At 36.8% G+C, this 19,402-nt stretch overlaps 1 protein-coding gene across 1 annotated transcript in view; it reads right to left on the reverse strand.

Moving 5' to 3' along the window:
* Window positions 1-19,402, reverse strand: part of MTA3 (metastasis associated 1 family member 3) — a 128,919-nt gene that overhangs the window by 50,002 nt on the left and 59,515 nt on the right. The window contains exons 8-13 of the mRNA XM_026695832.2: window positions 18,357-18,456; window positions 9,872-10,060; window positions 7,226-7,300; window positions 4,259-4,317; window positions 1,095-1,219; window positions 629-780 (exon numbers count right to left, since the gene is read on the reverse strand). Coding sequence (XP_026551617.1) covers window positions 629-780; window positions 1,095-1,219; window positions 4,259-4,317; window positions 7,226-7,300; window positions 9,872-10,060; window positions 18,357-18,456 — 700 coding nt within the window. The remainder of the gene's footprint in view (window positions 1-628; window positions 781-1,094; window positions 1,220-4,258; window positions 4,318-7,225; window positions 7,301-9,871; window positions 10,061-18,356; window positions 18,457-19,402) is intronic.

The raw sequence follows: 19,402 nt of genomic DNA on the forward strand, positions 1-19,402 counted from the left end.
GGTCATAAATGCAGGTGGGCCTGAATTTTGTTCACAACAGCTAAAACTTAAGGAGCAGTCTAAGTAAGTCTATTTTTTTTTCAGTACCACTGTAACTTCAGTCGCTGAATGAATGAAACTTAGACAAAGTCCACTTGTATGTGTTTATGCGTGTATGTTTATACATATACTACATACATATACTATATATTTATATGTATATATCTTCATATGAATTCTATGAAATCTTGATTGCATGCAAATTTATTGTAAAATTAAAAGCTCACAAATACCAATCAGTTCTTAAACAGAAAAAACTGTGTGTGTGTGAGAGAGAGAGAGAGAGAAAGAGGAGAAACACAGAGAGAAAGAGAGAGAAACAGAAGGAGATCACATCTGTACAATCTTTCCCTAAATGTATGCCCCTAAATACATACATAGCTACTAAGAGAATTGCAACATATTTGGAAAGCATTAAATTGGGGGATACTGTAATTTAGTAGCAAACAAAACACTTGTAAAAGTTAGCTGAGTCATAAAATTACTTAAATATAATTTTAAAATGTGCACTGTAACTTTACAAAGGAAATGCACATGAATTAAGAAGAAATAGCAAAGATGCAAAGTACCATCAGCAAAGAAGCATTACCTCTGTGGTTTGATTGGGTGAAAATCTATCTTCATTTGTTAGAGTTGGCATTTTAAGACCACCATACTTTTTCCAATAAATCCAACATGGTGCACATAATCTACACTGCATGTTGGGTGGACCCCAGGAATACCATTGATGCGATTGTGTGACTAAAAGAAGAACAAAATCTAGTCAATCTATATAGGATAAATATTTTCTAACATATTTACACACAAATATAGAGGCACAGCATGACGATATACTTTTTCAAAAAGAGTACAGAATAAGTGCGCTCTCTCTCTTTACTTACACATGATGTATACATACTGATGTATATTGATGAGTGATGTACACATAGAACTATTTGTGACTAGATTGCTCCATTCATTTCACATTCTCTCTTTTATGAGGAAGCTCTTTTCAGGAGAAAGGGTTCCATACACATCTCTTGAGGACACACATGCACACGCACACTTTTACTTACTGTAGCAACTTTCACAAGCACGGCCTATTAGTGAGTTCTGAGTCTGGTGTGGTGCTCCAACTGCCCCATTCATGGCGCCTGGTTTTCCATTATTGCTGGATATCTGACTGGGATTCGGTTTGTTGCTTTAAAATGATCACACATGCATTAAATTGCATGAGCTATACGGCAGAAACATTTTTAAATAAATTCTTAGCTAACTACAAAGAGCTATGTGAGAATGTGATTCAAAGATTTGTTGGCAACTTAACTGAGCTGTGAACCGACTTTGGTTCAGATGGACAATACGATCTGAATCAAATACATTTGAATCAAAATTTTAAATCAACATGATTTCCCACATTAAATGGAATCAAGTCATTGATCCACACATCTCTACTGTTTATATAATTGTCAAGAGTACAGGTAAATGCTACTATATATTTTCTATGAAAATGTCAAAACATGTTTGAAATTCTTAGATTTTCTCAAAAAGCTATAATTTACCACCATACTAGTTACAAGAGTGTTCCCTTTACTATGGAATAAAGTTTTGCTACAAAATAAAGATTGCTACAAAAACAAATCTAAATTTGATACTATAATGCAGGAGTGTCCAGCCTTGATAACTTTAAGACCTGTGGACTTTAACTCTCAGAATACCCCAGCCAGCCATGCCTTAGAGTGGCATCTATCAATTATTCTGAACTGTACCCTTCTCTAATCTCATGGCTATAGGTGTGCTTCAGCTCACAATATTTGTAGTTAATATGGCCATTGGATCAGGCCATTGGATCTGTGGCTGCTGGGGTATAACTGGGAATTGGGGTGGGTGGTGGGTGGGTGGAGTAAGACTGTATCAATTATTAATGAGGGTCAAAGGCAGAATGCAATCTGTTCTGCATTCCAAATTTATTACAAACATGGGATGTAGCAGAATATAAGCTTTTCTGTGGGTGTGAAAAACATTTTCCAAATAAAATTATCAGGGTCAAATAGCCTTAAAATTTACTCAGAGTCTGATGAAAAGTTACATCAATTTAATATAAAATATGAAACTGTTTTAAAATACTTTTCACTTTAGTTTATAATGCCTATAAAATGTATTTATATTAGATCTATCAACCTTTGGAAACTTATTTGCATATATTTTCTTTAAAGAACAGGATACAAGAATTACTTCTGAGGCACCCAGAGATTCTCCCAACTTTGGAGTATTGATATTGTATTGAACTGATTGGCTTAATTTAGTCATAACTAATATTATTCTATCTCTGAGATATGAATGAAAATATTTAAAAATTAACTTATCTTCATCAGCAATTATCATTAAGAAAGTATTTTCAGCATGATAAAATGATTTAAATGCCATCAATACTTTCATGAATATAGCAATTCTTTAAAATGGCCCAGTACTTACTTCAATAGGATAAACTAAATTTTAAAGCAAATATATTAACAAAAAAGCTTTGCAATTTTACATTTACATTTTTCTTACAACCTCAAAAGTGGGGACAGAGAATATTACATTTATAATCCTAGCGTAGTTCTCTGTAGAAAACTTAGTAGTTTTATAGGAAGTGGTTGGAGAATATAGATTTTCATAATGCCTCAAAATCAGATGCTGAATTGGACTGGTTGTGAATGAAGAAAAAAAATAAAAAAAACTATCTAAAATTACCTTGACTAGAGCTGCAAAGAGTCCATGAACAGCACCATAACAGAAACATATAGCTTATTTGATTCTCCTTTGACTAGATACTTAAATACATCTGAACAAACTCTGTATGTATATGTGTTTGTGTCAATATTTGGCAGATTTACAAATTTTTGTAAAACAAAATTTAGCTGGAATCTAAACACTCAAGTAACTCCCACTAAGTGATGCAGCTTCCAAGAAAGAAGCATGCATGCGTGCCTTGGCAATAGTGGAAGGACTATAAGAAACAGGAAGTTCCAGAAATAAGCATGCAGGGTTTAAATATAACATCCAGCATCCCGAATTACATTCAAAAGCTTAGTGGGACCCAATGTAGTTCATGCAGTAATGATGTAATACTATAATTGCATGTAATCGTGGTATACTATAATTGTGTGTACCAGTACATTTGGGACCAAAATGCTTTTCAAGTGCAGCCTGATGTAGACCATATTCAATAGTTCAACCAGGAAGTGACTAAGGCATGAGTGACTGTGAGCAATACCCCCCCGAGCACAACTGGTACACAAAAGGATTTGTGCACAGGCTTTTTGGATCCCAATTGGCATCTGATCTTCAAGTTATCTGAGAGAGTTAACTTAATCTATAATAACAATGGGAAATCTCTAGACTGAGGGTGGGGATCACTTGATGGGGGTCACTTGATCTTGTTAGGGTTGAGACAAAGTCTGTTTTTTCCCTAGCCAGACCCTCAAACAGTCCAGACATTGGAAAAGAGCCTCAACAGCCTTGGATAGTCCAGAGTAGAGGTGTATAAATGACATAACATACAGATGATATGAACCCCATACTAATAAATGGTCCCAACAAGCAACTTTGCTGTGGAGCCCTGCAAAGCTATACTCCTCATTCCCTACCAACACTGATTGGAAATGGTCCCAGAGGACGGAGGAGAACCTATTTCACCATTCTCAACCTCCTAGGTTGGCACCAGAAGGATACCATGATCTGCAAGAACGGGTAGAATGGATGCACTTCCATTTTACACTCCCACCATCTTGGGCCTGCCAGAAGCTACCCAGAAGCATGATCAATGCCAGCTCAGTGATATAACCCGGCCTGAAACCTGACTACTGCTTATGTGTATATCGTAGAAATTCAATCTTAATACAAATTCTTATATATAAAAAAGAAATAATCCAAGCTATAATTCTTTATTTTATATTGCTTAGTAATGCATCCCAAGTCAGTTTCTTTGGAATTATAACTATATCTAAGTCTAAAACTCAGCTGCAGTTGAGAAAGCAAAGAGTGTCCAGTAATACCTTTACATAAAAAGTAGTCAAAATTTATTTAATATCAAAGCATGATTCTGGGTCTTCCTGGATTTTACCAAAGTTTGTTAAATGTTAAAATAAAGTTTTATCAATGCTTATTCTTTGCTTCAATACAAAAAAACTAAGATGTATTGTCTATTCACTAAAATTAATTTTAAAATAGAACTATTAGTGTTTGTTATACTTACTATGTTGGTATGTAAACTTGTTTCAGTTTACTCTCTGCTTCAGCAGCTTTTAGACGTTTCTAATAGAAAAGATGAATTACTTAATACCTAACACAATGTTAACATTACAATGTTGTGCAAAATATTACATTAAACTGCTTAGTCTTTAAGACTTATACCAGAAGTTTCTGTCCATGGAGATTGAGCTGCATAGGCAGTCAAGGAAAGAATTTTGCTATAGAACACTTCATTTCTAGATATCCCTTCCAGATACAGTCAGATTGTAGCAAATTTATTATTTACTTTAGTACTCATAGTTGGATTTTTCCCATTGGATTAGAATAATTTAATTTAATTACAACTTAAAAATAGCAACCTTAATGAAAACTTTTAACAAAGTTGTTTTAAGAATCATGCAGTCACTGTAGGCATCCCATAAGAAGAAAACAGTATGTCAATTTAATAACATTTCTTGCATAGATAGCTAAATGCACTTCCTTGATTAGAGAAAGGAAAATGCTTGATAGACTTTTCGCATTACACACAAAAAAGTGCATTTATGACTTGCAAATTTGATTGAAAAAAAATGGATAATAAAAAAACTGAGGTGTTTTTTTTGTAACCATAGAGTAAGAGATAACTTTGTAATCATGCTTATATTTGCTACAAAGGAAATTAGAAACTTCTATTTCTTTTTATCTTCTTTCTGCACTTTTGATTTTTCTGTTTTTTTTCTTTTTTCTTTATTCTCTGTTAGCTTGTGTTAGATTTTATTTTTTAAAAAAAGTTTTAACAAATTTTATTTAAAAATATTAATAACATCTTTATTTAAGGATTTGGTTTCTCTGAACTCACAATATAGTTTAAGCTAAAAATTTCTTGCACAAATTTAAGTTGAACTTGCATTCAAATGAAATGTGGGTTTGTTTCTGAATGTTTATAGCTAGGAAACATAAGGGAAAATTGAAGCTGGCCAAGGACAATTCCTATAATATCTTCAGATTTCTACACACTTAAAAAGTCACTACTGTCAAAATTAGATCTGCTCCTTATGCTTAAAAGAGTATCAACAAAAACCCTGGGAGTTAACCAAAGAAAGAACATTCTAGCATTTTTTAAGGTGAGTTTTTACAATAACACAAAAACAGTGACGTTGCTGAAATAATTATTAAAATGTTCCAATTGCAATCATTATTACAATACAAATATAGCATGTGCGCACACAAACACATTACAGTTTTTATTAAATAACGAAGTCCATAATAATTTCAGGTTTAGAGGACAGATTCACTAAATGAAAATACATTAAAATAACATCTCATAATCACTATTAGGTTTCCCATCTGAAAACACATAGAGCAGAAATACCTTTAAAATTGATCATATTAACATTGACTCATCTCAAAGATACCAGAAACTAAGATACATTTTTGCTCAAAGTTCATCATACAAGTTAAAATTCCATTTTATAGGATTTAAGTAATGATATCACACCTGGATTTATTGGGAAGAAATCTGTTTAAATGAGAAAATATTATAATGTTCTGTCCTAATTGAAGCTAAGGAAAGCTAATTGGAAGGTGTGATTATATCCATATAGTACAAAATTTAATCATGCACCAATCATTTACCACTTCTGATAAGCTTTTTCACAATGTTTTTCATTGTATTTCACTGCAATAATATGGACCCTTCTGCTCTTTAACTGCTTCTATAACATATTATTTGAAACATATTAGTTGAATCAGTTATTTTAACAATGAGTTGAAAAAACTATTCTGCATTTAGTGGATCACAAACAGTCAAAGAACAAGGTATAAATATAATGCAATTACTCGTTCTGTAAGGAATTGCTAAAGAGTGAGCAGCAATGACACTGTAAAGTTTTATGGAGAAAGGCAACAACAACAAATGTCTTAGTTTCACAGTCTCCCATGATTCAGGTGACTGAAATCAAGACTTTGGGCATGCGTGTACCCCTTTTTATCCTGCTTGCACCAGGAAGAAAGTGAAAGACAAGTTATCTTTCTCAACTATGCCTGGATCCTGAAATTGTAAATCACATATTATTCATATAAACTACTGGATGATAAACCATTAAACTATGATTTCCTATCTTCATTTATGAGACAATTTGGCTAGGGTGGTGTAAACTCTGCATAGCTGCCACTAATGACAAGAGATCAAATTTCAGGTAGTGTAACTGAAATACTTCAATGAAAAAGGCCTGAATTCAGAAATCTATGGAAGAGAATTCTAATTAGGAAAACCTTTAGAACAGCCTGAAAGATATCCTGGCATGATGACAATAAAAGGATTGGTCAAATTCCTGATGTTTTGCCCTCCCATAAAAATTCATTTTTGCATAACAGCTATTCTGGATTCAGGGCAACATGTTTCCATTACTCTAAATCCTGAATGCCTTCAGGTCTAATTAAATCCTTAGGAGGGGGAATGAAATTACAGGAATTAGTACTTTGCAATTATTATGCACTTGGGTAACCTAACATAGCCTTCCCCAATCCGGCTTCCTCCAGATTTATCTGCTTGCTCACATTACACGGCAACCCATCTCACAGATGCGACCCCTGGTGGCTAACAACATACTACTTAACAATACAAAACACAGTGTCAACAAAAGAGTAAAATCTAAAATAATAGCCAAAAACAAACCCAATAAAAACTCAATAGCAATGTCTCACAGACCATTTAACTTCCCAGCCCCAATGCCTTGAGCACATCCAGGTTTACAGTGCTTACTGAAAGGACAGAACTGTGTTACACAACTAAAAACAGAGACACCATGATTTAGAGCAAAACAGCTGGAGTTGACAATGGAGGCTTTACGTTACATCTAGATTCCCATTTCGTTGCACCTTTTATGTAGGGATTTTGTAATGCCTGAAAGCTCCCTCTTAAAAATGTTCATTTAGATATTGTTTTATATCACAGCATATATTTGGATGTTATAAGTGCAAAAACAATTACCTGCTGAATATATCTATCTGTGGTTTTCCACATATAATAATATTCAATGATGCTAGTCAGAGATTTCCAAGGAAGCTGAAAAATATTAAATACAAAATTACATTTTAAAAAAGAAAATGATGAAACAGTTGGGTTATCAGAGAAAAACTATTTTTGTAGAGATGAAAGTCACATAAACATAAAGGTATAACATTATGTAACATCTGTTCCAATCTCCTCTGAAGGAAAAGGGAAGGTGGACCATGTGTGTGTGTTTTTTAAATACATCTGAACAAACACACACACATACACACACTATTCTAATGGATTCTATATTTCTTTTGGTGCATCTCCACTGAACACCAATAACTGGATAGCTTCAAAAACTAACATACTATTATTTAAAGTGCAAAGATCCATACATCTGATTCCTAGTAGAAGTTTTGAGCCATAGAACCACTATAGGTTCCAGCTATCTGTTTGACAAGTCCCAAATGAGACAAAAACTGTCACATAATGCCTCCTGGTGGTCATTTAAGCTATGTGCGATATGTAAATTGATGTCAATAAGCACAGTTGGGAAAAGAGGAGAAATAATCGCTTGACTAAAATATAATTTCTTTTCTTCTAAGAACTGGAAAATATGGTATGCTTGTCCACTATTCTTGGAATTTAAAACCGTGTAAGAAACACTGTTAAAGGGTTGGAAAACGTTGGCGCTAGGGGAAAATAACTCTTCTATTTATGTCTTTTCAGGAGCAATCTGTTCTGTACTAAACAAAGGGTTAATGGCTCTTATATTGTTCTATGTATCAGAGAGAGATGTCTAGATTCTCCTATGAAGATTTCTGATGTTTAAATATCAATTATTTAAATGTTTCTCTAATAAAAAGTAAAACGGGGGAGTTTTTCTTCTTTCCCACATGACAAAACTCTTGATTTCAAGTTTAGGAAGATACATGTTAAATCTCTTTTTCCAAGCTCAAAAACTATGAACTTGAATTGATGCAGCCAATTCCAACTCCTAGGAAATTGGCTTAGTCATGCAGAGCCAACAACATTCCTCATCTCCAAGAATACTGGAAACTTCAAATGAGTTCATATTAATTACAGGATACAATCTGGGTCAGTCACCGGGATCAGAAGTTTAGTCTTCTGAGCTTTCAGACTCGTTCTGGAGCCCAAGTTGGATCTTGCAACATTATCCTGGTACGCATGTATTCATTTTCATTTGTTAATTTATATTACATCTGAGCTGTACTGGTTTCCGATTAATGTCCGAGGGAAATTCAAAATGCTGGTAATTGTTTATAAAGTTTTATATGCTAGGCATCAACATATCTTCAGGTTGCTTTCTCCAACTGGAAGAGGCCTGCTTAACTCATTTGTCCTGAGAGAAGAAACTGCTGCTGGTCCCCAATTTCCACAAGGTATATACCTGAGGAGAGTCACAGGAACTGGATTTCTGTGGTAGCAACATGCACTTGGAAACAGCCTCCTACTTCAACTAGAATTGGCTCTTACATTTTAACCTTCCAGAAACCAGAAATATCAGAATTGTTTTGGAGATTCTACTGTAATGCATGATGCCTAGGAAAAACAATTGCATTTTTTGGCAGTTTGGGTTTTGTCACATTCTAATTATGTAATTTTAATGTTAAGGGATGCGGTGGATCAATAGCTAAGATGCTGAGCTTGTTGATCAGAAAGGTCGGCAGTTCGAATCCCTAGCGCTGCATAACGGAGTGAGCTCCTGTTATTTATTCCAGCTTCTGCTAACCTAGCAGTTTGAAAAGCATGTGAAAATGCAAGTAGAAAAATAGGGACCACTTTGGTGGGAAGGTAACTGTGTTCCGTGCTCCTTTGGCTTTTAGTCATGCCAGCCACATGACCACGGAGACGTCTTCGGACAGCGCTGGCTCTTCAGCTTTGTAACGGAGATGAGCACCCCCGCCTAGAGCCAGAAACGACTAGTACGTATGTGCGAGGGGATCCTTTACCTTTAATGTTATATTCTATATGTTTTTACTTTTATGTTTCATTACTATAAATTACTGAGTCTCTTGGGATTGCACAATGTAATAACCCCAATATATAAATAAAATGAATGGGCATAATTCAATGTATTTATATCTAATGCTATTTAAAAAAAATACTAAAAAAAATATTAGAAATGTCAACAAATGTTTTGAACATTGCTTTAGTTTGTTTGTTTCTAAAGTGTGGCACTGGAAAACCTCTGGCCTGTCTGATATTATTAAATTAGAAATGCCAAAAGCATTATCCAGAATGACAAATGAGACATAATGGAAGTATAGTTCAGCAATATCCCAGGTCCCTCAATCCTGCCTATGAGAATACAGTAATCCATATGCTTCTGAAAAGTATAATGTTTTATAGATGTATACAAAATATTGTATTGCACACTTTCAATTGGAGGTTAATCCATTCTGTGTCCTTACTGCTTTCCAAGACCCCCAGCCCAAGAATTGTTGAAGATTTTAATGACCTAAGTACCTCCATCGTGTCAGGTGCTATAGTACACTATGTCCTTATATAGCAAAATAGGCTCATAACAGATCTTTAGTTTAATTGACTGTGGAATAGAAAAACATATAAAAGAGCAATTAAGGGCAATTTAATAATAATTTAGATATGTCTACTTACAAAATCTTGTCGTATGTCATTGAAGTCTTTACCGTATTTCTCTAGGGCTTCTTCAAACAAACTAGCCTCTGATGCTGACCATTCTTCCATTTCATCTCTACAAAGAACAGGCCCTCCAAGGGGAACCAAAACACTAATGGCACTGCTCAGGTCATAGTTGTGTTTATGTAATGTATCCATTGCATGAAACTAGGAATGAAAAGGATTAGATATAAGTATTAAATAACAATATATTAAATGATTTTTGGATTAAATGTTACATTGAATCATTTTGGCCTGTCATGTATAAGAGTTAAGTTATGAACCAGTAATTATCAGGAAGTGAGACATCACTGATTCAAGGTCAAGAAGCTTGGATAGGCAGCATTGCTGAAACACAGAAAGGCAGGAAATAAAACTAATGGAATTAAATAGAATTAAACTATCACAGTTTACTACACAGTCTACTACACTTATAGCACTCAATCATTTACTGTTTTTTATCAAACTATGCCTAAAATTAAGGGGCAGTGACTTATAGTCAAGTCCAGTTCAATAAATTTGTCATCTGTTAGGACTGTGTACATCTTCAACATGGTATTATGACTTAGCAAATCAATCTATCAAAGCAGAATCATGAACTGAAGTGGAACTTTATTTCAGTTCACCTTATAGAGAGTCCAGATTGGATTATTATTTTGCTTCATCTGGAGTTGCTGGCAACAATTTATGTTACAATTCCATTTCTGTAGACCACTGTTTCCTTGGGAAATGCTGATGAGAATTGAGTGAAGACTCTCCAACATTAATAGTTAGCCAATGAGTTTTATCATTTAATTGGCATGGTAAGGTTAATATTGTTCTGGATTTAATTATCTTAGCTCTCAATTTCTTTATACAAGCTTTATTTTGTCCTGACACGGTGTCACCTATTAGACTTATTCACTTCACACCAAAAAATGTATCAGTATTTTGCTGTCATACTTTTTCAAAAACAAGTTTGTCATTCCTATAATTCAGTTCATAGTATGCCAACTAAGGCATCCCAAAGAAATAATTGTATTTTATTTTCTCTTCCTCATTACTTCTGCCTTTCCATGATGCATGGATTTGTTTTGGTCTAAGGAGAAATGATAAAAATCCATATATTAAATTCAATTCTTACTTCCATTCATTATATAGAGGGAAAACTAATGACGGTTGTATAATATGCAAGCACAAGCTAGTAATTCATAATACCTGAAAAAGTTGGGATAATAATAAAAGAAATTCTCTGGCTTCTGATTCTGGTTTGATTAGTTGCAGGAAAATGCAATCCTGGCTTTGGGTGCCCCAAGGCAGTAACACGAAGTTACTGGACAAAATAAGCACAATTCTTATGTCATTAATATAAGGATATAATGATAAAAAGGAATCACATTCATTCTAGATCTTCATGAGTTAATTATATTTTCTGGATGCATACTATGTTATTTAAAATATTTATTTAGATCCCACCTTTTATTCTTTTTACAAATAACTCAAGGTGGAAAACATATCCAACACAAGATCCAATCTGGGTTGGTCACCGGGACCAGAGGTTTAATCTTCCAAGCTTTTTGATTCATGCTGGAATATATCTTCAGGGAATATGTGCTTTGTGCTATATTGTATGCATCATATTTATGCAGTGCCTGCCTATTGGTTGATTGGTATGTTGATGGCTGATAAATAGCTGTTGTTTCTTTGTGCTGCCAAGTCCTTGGCTCCTAAATACTGAATAAGCGATGGTAAACCAGCACTCCTGTTGACTGACAAGGGGCTTGTTCCCCAGGCTTCAATAATTTTCCTGGCTATCTTTGTACCTGCATGGCCAACAATCTTAGTAGCAGTGAAAATTGAATGTATGTCCTTATTCATTGCAATGTGAGGCTACCAATGAATTTGGGTCTTTTTGCCTGACAGCTCACCTGTGTTCTTGCAATTTGGTAGTTAGCTTCTTACCCTGTCTGTGCTACATAGTCACAAGGACAATCTATGCAGGGGATCTGGTAGATTACATTAGAAGTATCTCCCATCTCCAAAATATGTTTACAATACATGATTTACCTTTGTATGGTAGACTTTGGGCAGCCTCTGGGCAGCCTGTTTGCAGATCTCAGAAGCTGTGTTCTATTGCTTCTGAAATGTGTGCCATATTTGTACCTTCTTTCTTCCTTTCTCTTCTTTGTGTGTTATGTAATAGTTGTGGCTACCTATTCTGCTGAATTGTGCACATTGATACTTTCTCTCCAGTTGTTTGGCTTACTGGGTACTACAGTGGATTCTCACCCTGCCATAGAGTGTTAAGATACAATTCTTCTTGTGTGATAGTGGATCGTTACTGTTGAAATTAAAGAATGAGTGGAGTGTTGGTGGCCTTGAGATAAACCGTGGTTCCTAGGTTTCCATTTTCTTGCCTATTGAATCGCACATCTAAAAATGTAATTGTCTAGCCATTTCTTCCTCCATTGGAAATTGTATTTCTGGGAAGATGGAGTTCAGTAGGGTATGAAAGTCTTTCAATTTCTTTTGATAATGACAAACAAAGAAGAAGAAAAAAGTCCATATAGCGACAGCAAAATTTTGGTGTATAGTTTTGAAATGACAGTTTCTGTAATGACTCCTGAGGATGGGCATCCGTCCCTTTTATTTGTCTATGCATTTCCCTTCTGAATGTGAAAAAGGTATGTCAAATTTACCATTTCTGAACAACTGGGTAATTCTGTTACAACTGTTGTAATTCTTTAAACTATTAAACAATACAATGAAAGAAGATAAAGGTTGGAAGGGATTTTGAAGATCTGTTTTGAACATCTAGACCAGTGGTTCCCAAACTTTTTCAGTCCACTACCCCCTTGGTGCTACAAACTCATACTCAGTGCCCCCCACCCAGGGGTGGGATTCAAATTTCTGTGGGTGTGGCCTAATTTGAGGGCGTGGTCTGCTGGTCACATGACTGGGATGGGCATGGCCTTCTGGTCACGTGACTGGGTGGGCATGGTTTGGTGACTGGCAAACCAAACACAAGTGGTCCTCACTTAATGGCAGGTTGCTTAGCAAGTGTTCTAATTTATGACTGGCCTCCCCAGAGCTACTTCACCTGTTTTTGGAGTTTTGACAGCCATGCACACACACCCTTCTAACCCAGCTGGTTGGACTAGATATCTCATTCACTTTCTCCCCCCTCCCTTTTTCTTTCTTTCTTTCTTTCTTTCTTTCTTTCTTTCTTTCTTTCTTTCTTTCTTTCTTTCTTTCTTTCTTTCTTTCTTTCTTTTCTTTTCTTTTCTTTTCTGTCCACCTCCCCGTTGGTGCTACAAACTCATCCTCAGTGCTCCCAACTCATCCTCAGTGCTCCCCACCCCCACCCCCTATAAACAGCATTATTCAGAATAGCAGTTTGCACGACCCACCTAAGATAGTAACAGTAAAATTCAAAATTGTAACAATTAATTGCACATTTATTCAAAATCCAATCTAAAAATCTTTTAAGTTAATGTTAATTCAACAAAATGGTTGAACATGATCCAGTGATACTAGGTTTTCAAAGTCTGATAGTCATTTATCAATTTAAGAATTTACTGAACAGTGAAGCAGTTACTAATGCGATGGATGTGCTTGGTGAATTGATATCAGTTTCCTAATGTCTGGTTTTAACTCACTTAGCAGGAGTCTTAAATCACTGCGTTCAGCAATTTGGAATCGATTTCTTTGCTTGGAGAGAAGTTAGATGACCACACTGAAACCACGTTCCACCAAATATGATGTTAGAAATGCAACAAGGAGCTTCTTAATTATTGTCCATAGTGCAGGATAGTGATCAGAAATTTCCTTCTGTAAACAAAACTCTTGGTATGATTTCTTAAACTTAGGCTTCAGCTCAATGTCATTTTTCATTTCTATTAGTTGTTCCTCCACTGCCCCATCTTCCTCAGTATCTAAAAATGGATTTATCACCCAATCTAGAATTTCCATCAAAAGAAGATCCTGATACTGCTCAGACACATCTTTATGCAGCATGTCCAAAAAACATGCAGATCATCATCTTGTATCCCACCTTTCTTTTCAAGCTCAGACAAGCTTGGAAATTGGTATAGCGCATGACGGCCTATATTGCACTTGAATAGAGCTAACTTTGAAATAAATGTAGAGATGTAGTAGAAACCTGCTTTTTTAAACCAAATACAAGTGGTCCTTGCTTAATGGCCAGTTGCTTGGTAAGTGTCCTAATATTTATGACTGACCTCCCCAAAGCTACTTGACCTGTTTTGGAGTTTTGACAGCCATGCACACACATGCACACACACTCCCTTCTAACCCTGCTGGAGCAGGTCATTGGACTAGAATCGGCAAAGCATCTCTGATTAGATTCTAGTAGTGAATAGAATCTAATCAGAGATGCTTTGCTGATTCTTGTTCATTTGTTTTATGTCTGAGCGGAGCGGTGCACCAAATCAATGGGGTGAGCCTGAGAGAAGGAAAGAAAGAGAGAAGAAAGAGAGAGGTAAAGAGAGAGAAAAGAAAGAAGGAAGAAAAGGGAAAGAAAGAAAAGGGACAAAGAAAGAGTGGGGGAGGGGGGAGAGAGAGAGAGAGAGAAAGAGACAGAGAGAGCTGATACATCAGACTGAAATGAGGTCTAGTTTAGCGGCCTTTTCCCACATTGAAACATCTTTGCCAGCATCTTTGCCAGCACATTGAAACATCTTTAGCTTCTATTACAGTAATTAAAGATTTTGTGGACGAAACATGGCCAAGACTATCAGGAAGCTCTCACATTTTGTTGAGGCTTAAACAGGACCCATTGGACCAGACCTCCACCCTAAAAAATTACTTTTCCCCAATGTATTACAGTGCCAATTCTGAAGAAGGCAAAACCAAAATGTACTGGTAAATTACAAGAACACATACATACAAACACACACACTCCCTTCTAACCCTGCTGGAGAAGGTGATTGGACTAGAGTAGATATCTCATTATCTTTCTCCTCCCTCCCTCCCTCCTTCTTTATTTCTTTTTCTTTCTTTCTGTCCCTTCCTTCCATCCCCCCCCCCCACTTTCTTCGTCTGTCCCATTTTCTTTCTGTCCCTTTTCTCTTTATTTTCTTTCTCTCTTTCTCTCTCTCTCAGGTTCACCCCATTTACTGCTGCACGCTGCCTATTGAAAAGGAGAGCAAACCCACTCTGGCTTTCCTCCCCTTTTCAAACATCCCACCGCCGCTGTGTTCAAGGCAGGCCTATCGGGAAAGCGGAGAAAATCCAGAAGGTACGTCGGAAAAGCAGAGGAAAGCTGAAGTGGCTGCTGCCCTTGCATTTGAGGAGAGGTCCCACAGGTTCACCCAGTTGACTGCTGCACACTCCATTGCAAGGGGCTCAATGGGGTGACCTGCAGGGCCTCGCCTTGAACGCAGCAGGACAGGACATTTGAAAAGGAGAGCAAACCCACTCTGGCTTTCCTCCACTCCTGGCACCACTGAGTTCGAGGCAGGCACGTCGGGAAAGTGGAGGAAAGCTGTAGTGGGCTTGCAGAGTGTAACTCACCTAGATCAGATGGTGGTAGGAAGGCCGGCAGGCGGGCTGGCTGGCTGGTGCTGGTAGCGATGGTGGGCGGGAAAATGGGAAACGAGCGTACATGCACTACATAAGGAGTGACTGGGCGGGGCGGGTGGGAAATGCTGTCAGTGATTGTAGCGCATGCATGCAATGTCACGCATACGCAATATGGACTGACAGCAGAAAGTGGAGGAGGGGGCAGGACCAGCCAGGGGCCCTTTTTGCCAGTTCTTCAACCTACTGGAATGGTAACAACAGTTCTTGCAAACTGGTAAAATCTCAACCCTGCGAGGGTCCCACCTCCAGCGCCCTGCGAGGGTCCCTGCGAGGGTCCCACCTCCAGCGCCCCCCCGCCTCTTACCGCCCCCCTAAGGCATCCCCCCCAGGGGGCGGTACTGCCCACTTTGGCAACCACTGATCTAGACTAATCCTCTGCCAAGTGCAGGGATCTATTATTGCAGTATCTCTAAAAATGGCTATTCAAATACTGCTTAAAACCTCCACATCCGGATGCCCACTATCTCCAAAGATAGACTCTTCTATTGTTAAAGTTAGGAAAATTCCCCCTAATGTCCAATCAAAATCTACTTGACAATTTAAACCTATCTTGAACAACAATTCTGAATAATTCTGGGCTGTCTTTTATATAGTGGAACCTTGGGTCACGACTGTAATCTGTTCCAGGACTACAGTCGCGACCCGATTGGTTGTGACTGGAAACACGACTGACTATGCATGCACGGACAAAAAAAAAAAAAAATGGTGTGGAAGGGGAAATCAGTGCAGAAAGGGAATCTTTCCGCACTGATTTTGTTTGTTACCCGATTTTTGAATCGTAACCAGATTCAAAAATTGGGTGGGTTTTTTGGTTATCACTCAATTTGGTTGCGAACAAAAGCATTCGCAACCCAAGGTTCCACTGGATAACACTTCTTCAGATACTTGAAGACAGCTATTATGTCTGCATGAAGTCTCATCTTTCATATGTACGCAGTGGCTCTACCCAAAAACCTCATAGGCTTTTCCTTCCACATCCCTAATTCTTTTGGTTGCATTGTACTGGGATAATTCAGAAGAATGGAAGTGGGGATGAACATAGAAGAAACACCATATAAGTTGGAACATGTATCTTACATGCCTACATTATGTACAGGCCTACATTATATACATATGTATGTGTATATGTATACAATACATAAGCTGCCAAGAAGAGTTATAAAGCTTATATAACTGTTGGTGAAAAACTGGGAATAAGCTAGGGATAGTTGAGATGGATTCAAGGTATATCTTCAAATACAAATTTTGGAAAAACATCAAAAAATGAATGAATGAGTGTGGTATGTGTATGTGTGTGTGTATATTACACTACAATACACAAGCCTGATGATGGCAGATGAGATTCTGCCAAAACGTCACTATAACTCTAAAAGCACAACTATAACGACGTGGGAAAATACCCGAACAAAGCTATATTTGTTTTCGTAGATTTTCACGGGTACAGGTATGCAGGTCTTAGCGTGTTCGGGTCTTTTCCCGTGTAAGATTGAGAGTATCTTGGCAACATTTGGACGAGATCCCACTTGCCATCTTCAGGCTGGTGCTTTCAGCTTCATGCTTGTGCGAGCAAAGCTTGATTGGAGCTGCCCTCTCTCTATAAATACTGGTGGGAAGGTTGGCTGTATTGTTATTTCTTGATTGGTTGATGGAGTTGATGTTTGCAGATTGGTTGGCTTTTTTGTAAGAACATGTGTGGCTGAGGTATTGGCTGACAGACACACAGTAATATTTTAATGTAATATAATTGTTTCAATTTTTGGAGGGTATACTACATTATTCAGCTTTACATTGTAGCATAATTGTTGCTTTTTCTTTTATCTTCCTTTTCTTTTTTGTAGAAAAGGAGTGGGCAGGCAATAAAAAAATACAGAAAGAATATACCAAATTTTAGAAATCTAAACATTACTTCTAATAAATTAAACAGTTAAGCATTAATATGTGTTATCTGTTCTTGGAAAAAAGATATGGGAATTGCAAGGGGGGGATGACTACGTGACTTTTATTGGTCTAGAATTCTGTCAACACAGATTAGGCACTCAGTACTATTGATACATGCATTTATTAGTCTTTAATTCTGGCTTTAAAAAGCAAATTAGAACTCAAATTCTATTACTGTGTATTAGGGCAACACAATAAATTTGAAAGAACCGTTACACAATGAGAAATGTAAATAAGGCCTCTTATTCAATCACCAAAGCAGACACATTCTTTGTTAAGTATCATGTGGCTGGTTTGAAAGTGTGCACATGCCCAGCCACTTCATATTTTCACCGAGAAGAATGTATCTGCAGGCACAACCTATTCAATTTCTTTGTTTTTGTCCTATTGCAATGGCTGTGTGTGAAAATGTCTGTACAAATAATCACAAGTGGTTTCTGAAGCAGCTGATCAAATGATGCAATGGTTTTAACCATTCAAACAGTGATGATTTGTTCATGTTCCCACACATCACAAATACCTCTTCCGAATACGTTGTACAGTTCAACTGAATACATGCTTACTAATTTTGTATATTTTTCACTACTTACAATAAAAATAGGGAGATACAAAATTATTTTCTAGAGCGAAAAAAAGTAAAAATAACAATTATCTTTTTTAATATTCCTAGCAAAATCATCATTGTTCTGTAAATTCTAATTCTCTTTAAATAAATCAAAGAATATTTTAACCAATTAACCTGTATAACTCACCACCTGCTAAGATTAGTAAATAAAGCAAATAGCAAGAGTTGGGTTGAATACTTTAGATCCATTGTATACATGCAAAATCCTCAAAACATTCATTTTCAATGCCATTATCATCAACATATCAGGGCAGGATTTAATTTGTCACTTTAGCGAACTATTCTTTCAAAGGAAGTATATTTCAAAGAGTGTCTCACCAAAGTGATATCCCGGGAAGCAGCAGCTGCACTCATGTGTAAACTAGGTTGTCTTACAGAACTACTGCAGTCTAGAGCTCGTGCAAAAGTACCAACAGCACTGAACGAAGAAGAGAAACAACATTATAAGAACAATGAAATTGAGATAATTTTAAAACATTGTGACAAAAATGTGCCCCTTACACCCTCTAATACAGTTGAAACTCGAAAAATTAGAATATTGTGCAAAAGTTCATTTATTTCAGTAATGCAACTTAAAAGGTGAACCTAATATATGAGATAGACTCATTACATGCAAAGCAAGATAGTTCAAGTGATGTGTCATGATTGAGATGATTATGGCTTACAGCTCATGAAAACTCCAAATCCACAATCTCAGAAAATTAGAATATTGTGAAAAGGTTCAATATTCTAGGCTCAAAATGTCCCACTCTAATTAAGCCACAACACCTGCAAAGGGTTCCTGAGCCAATGATCTCTCAGTCTGGTTCAGCAGGAAGCACAATCATGGGAAAGACTGCTGTGCAGAAAACCATCATTGACACCCTCTATAAGGAGGGAAAGCCTCAAAAGGTAATTGCAAAAGAAGTTGGATGTTACCAAAGTGCTGTATCAAAGCACGTAAATAGAAAGTTATGTGGAAGGGAAAAAGGTGGAAGAAAAAGGTGCACAAGCAGCAGGGATGACTGCAGCCTGGAGAGGATTGTCAGGAAAAAGCCATTCAAAAGTGTTGGGGACTTTCACAAAAAGTAGACTGAGGCTGGAGTCAGTGCATCAAGAGCCACCACACACAGATGGATCCTGGACATGGGCTTCAATGTATTCCTCTTGTCAAGCCACTCCTGAACAACAAACGTCAAAAGTGTCTTACCTGGGCTAAAGAAAAACAGAACTGGTCTGTTGCTCAGTGGTCCAAAGTCCTCTTTTCTGATGAGAGCAACTTTTGCATCTCATTTGGAAACCAAGGACCCAGAGTCTGGAGGAAGAATGGAGAGGCACACACTGCAAGATGCTTGAAATCCAGTGTGAAGTTTCCACAGCCTGTG

Source organism: Pseudonaja textilis, chromosome 1 (genome assembly GCF_049901715.1).
Source record: "Pseudonaja textilis isolate UNSWEBS1 chromosome 1, rPseTex1.2, whole genome shotgun sequence".
Taxonomy (NCBI): domain Eukaryota; kingdom Metazoa; phylum Chordata; class Lepidosauria; order Squamata; family Elapidae; genus Pseudonaja; species Pseudonaja textilis.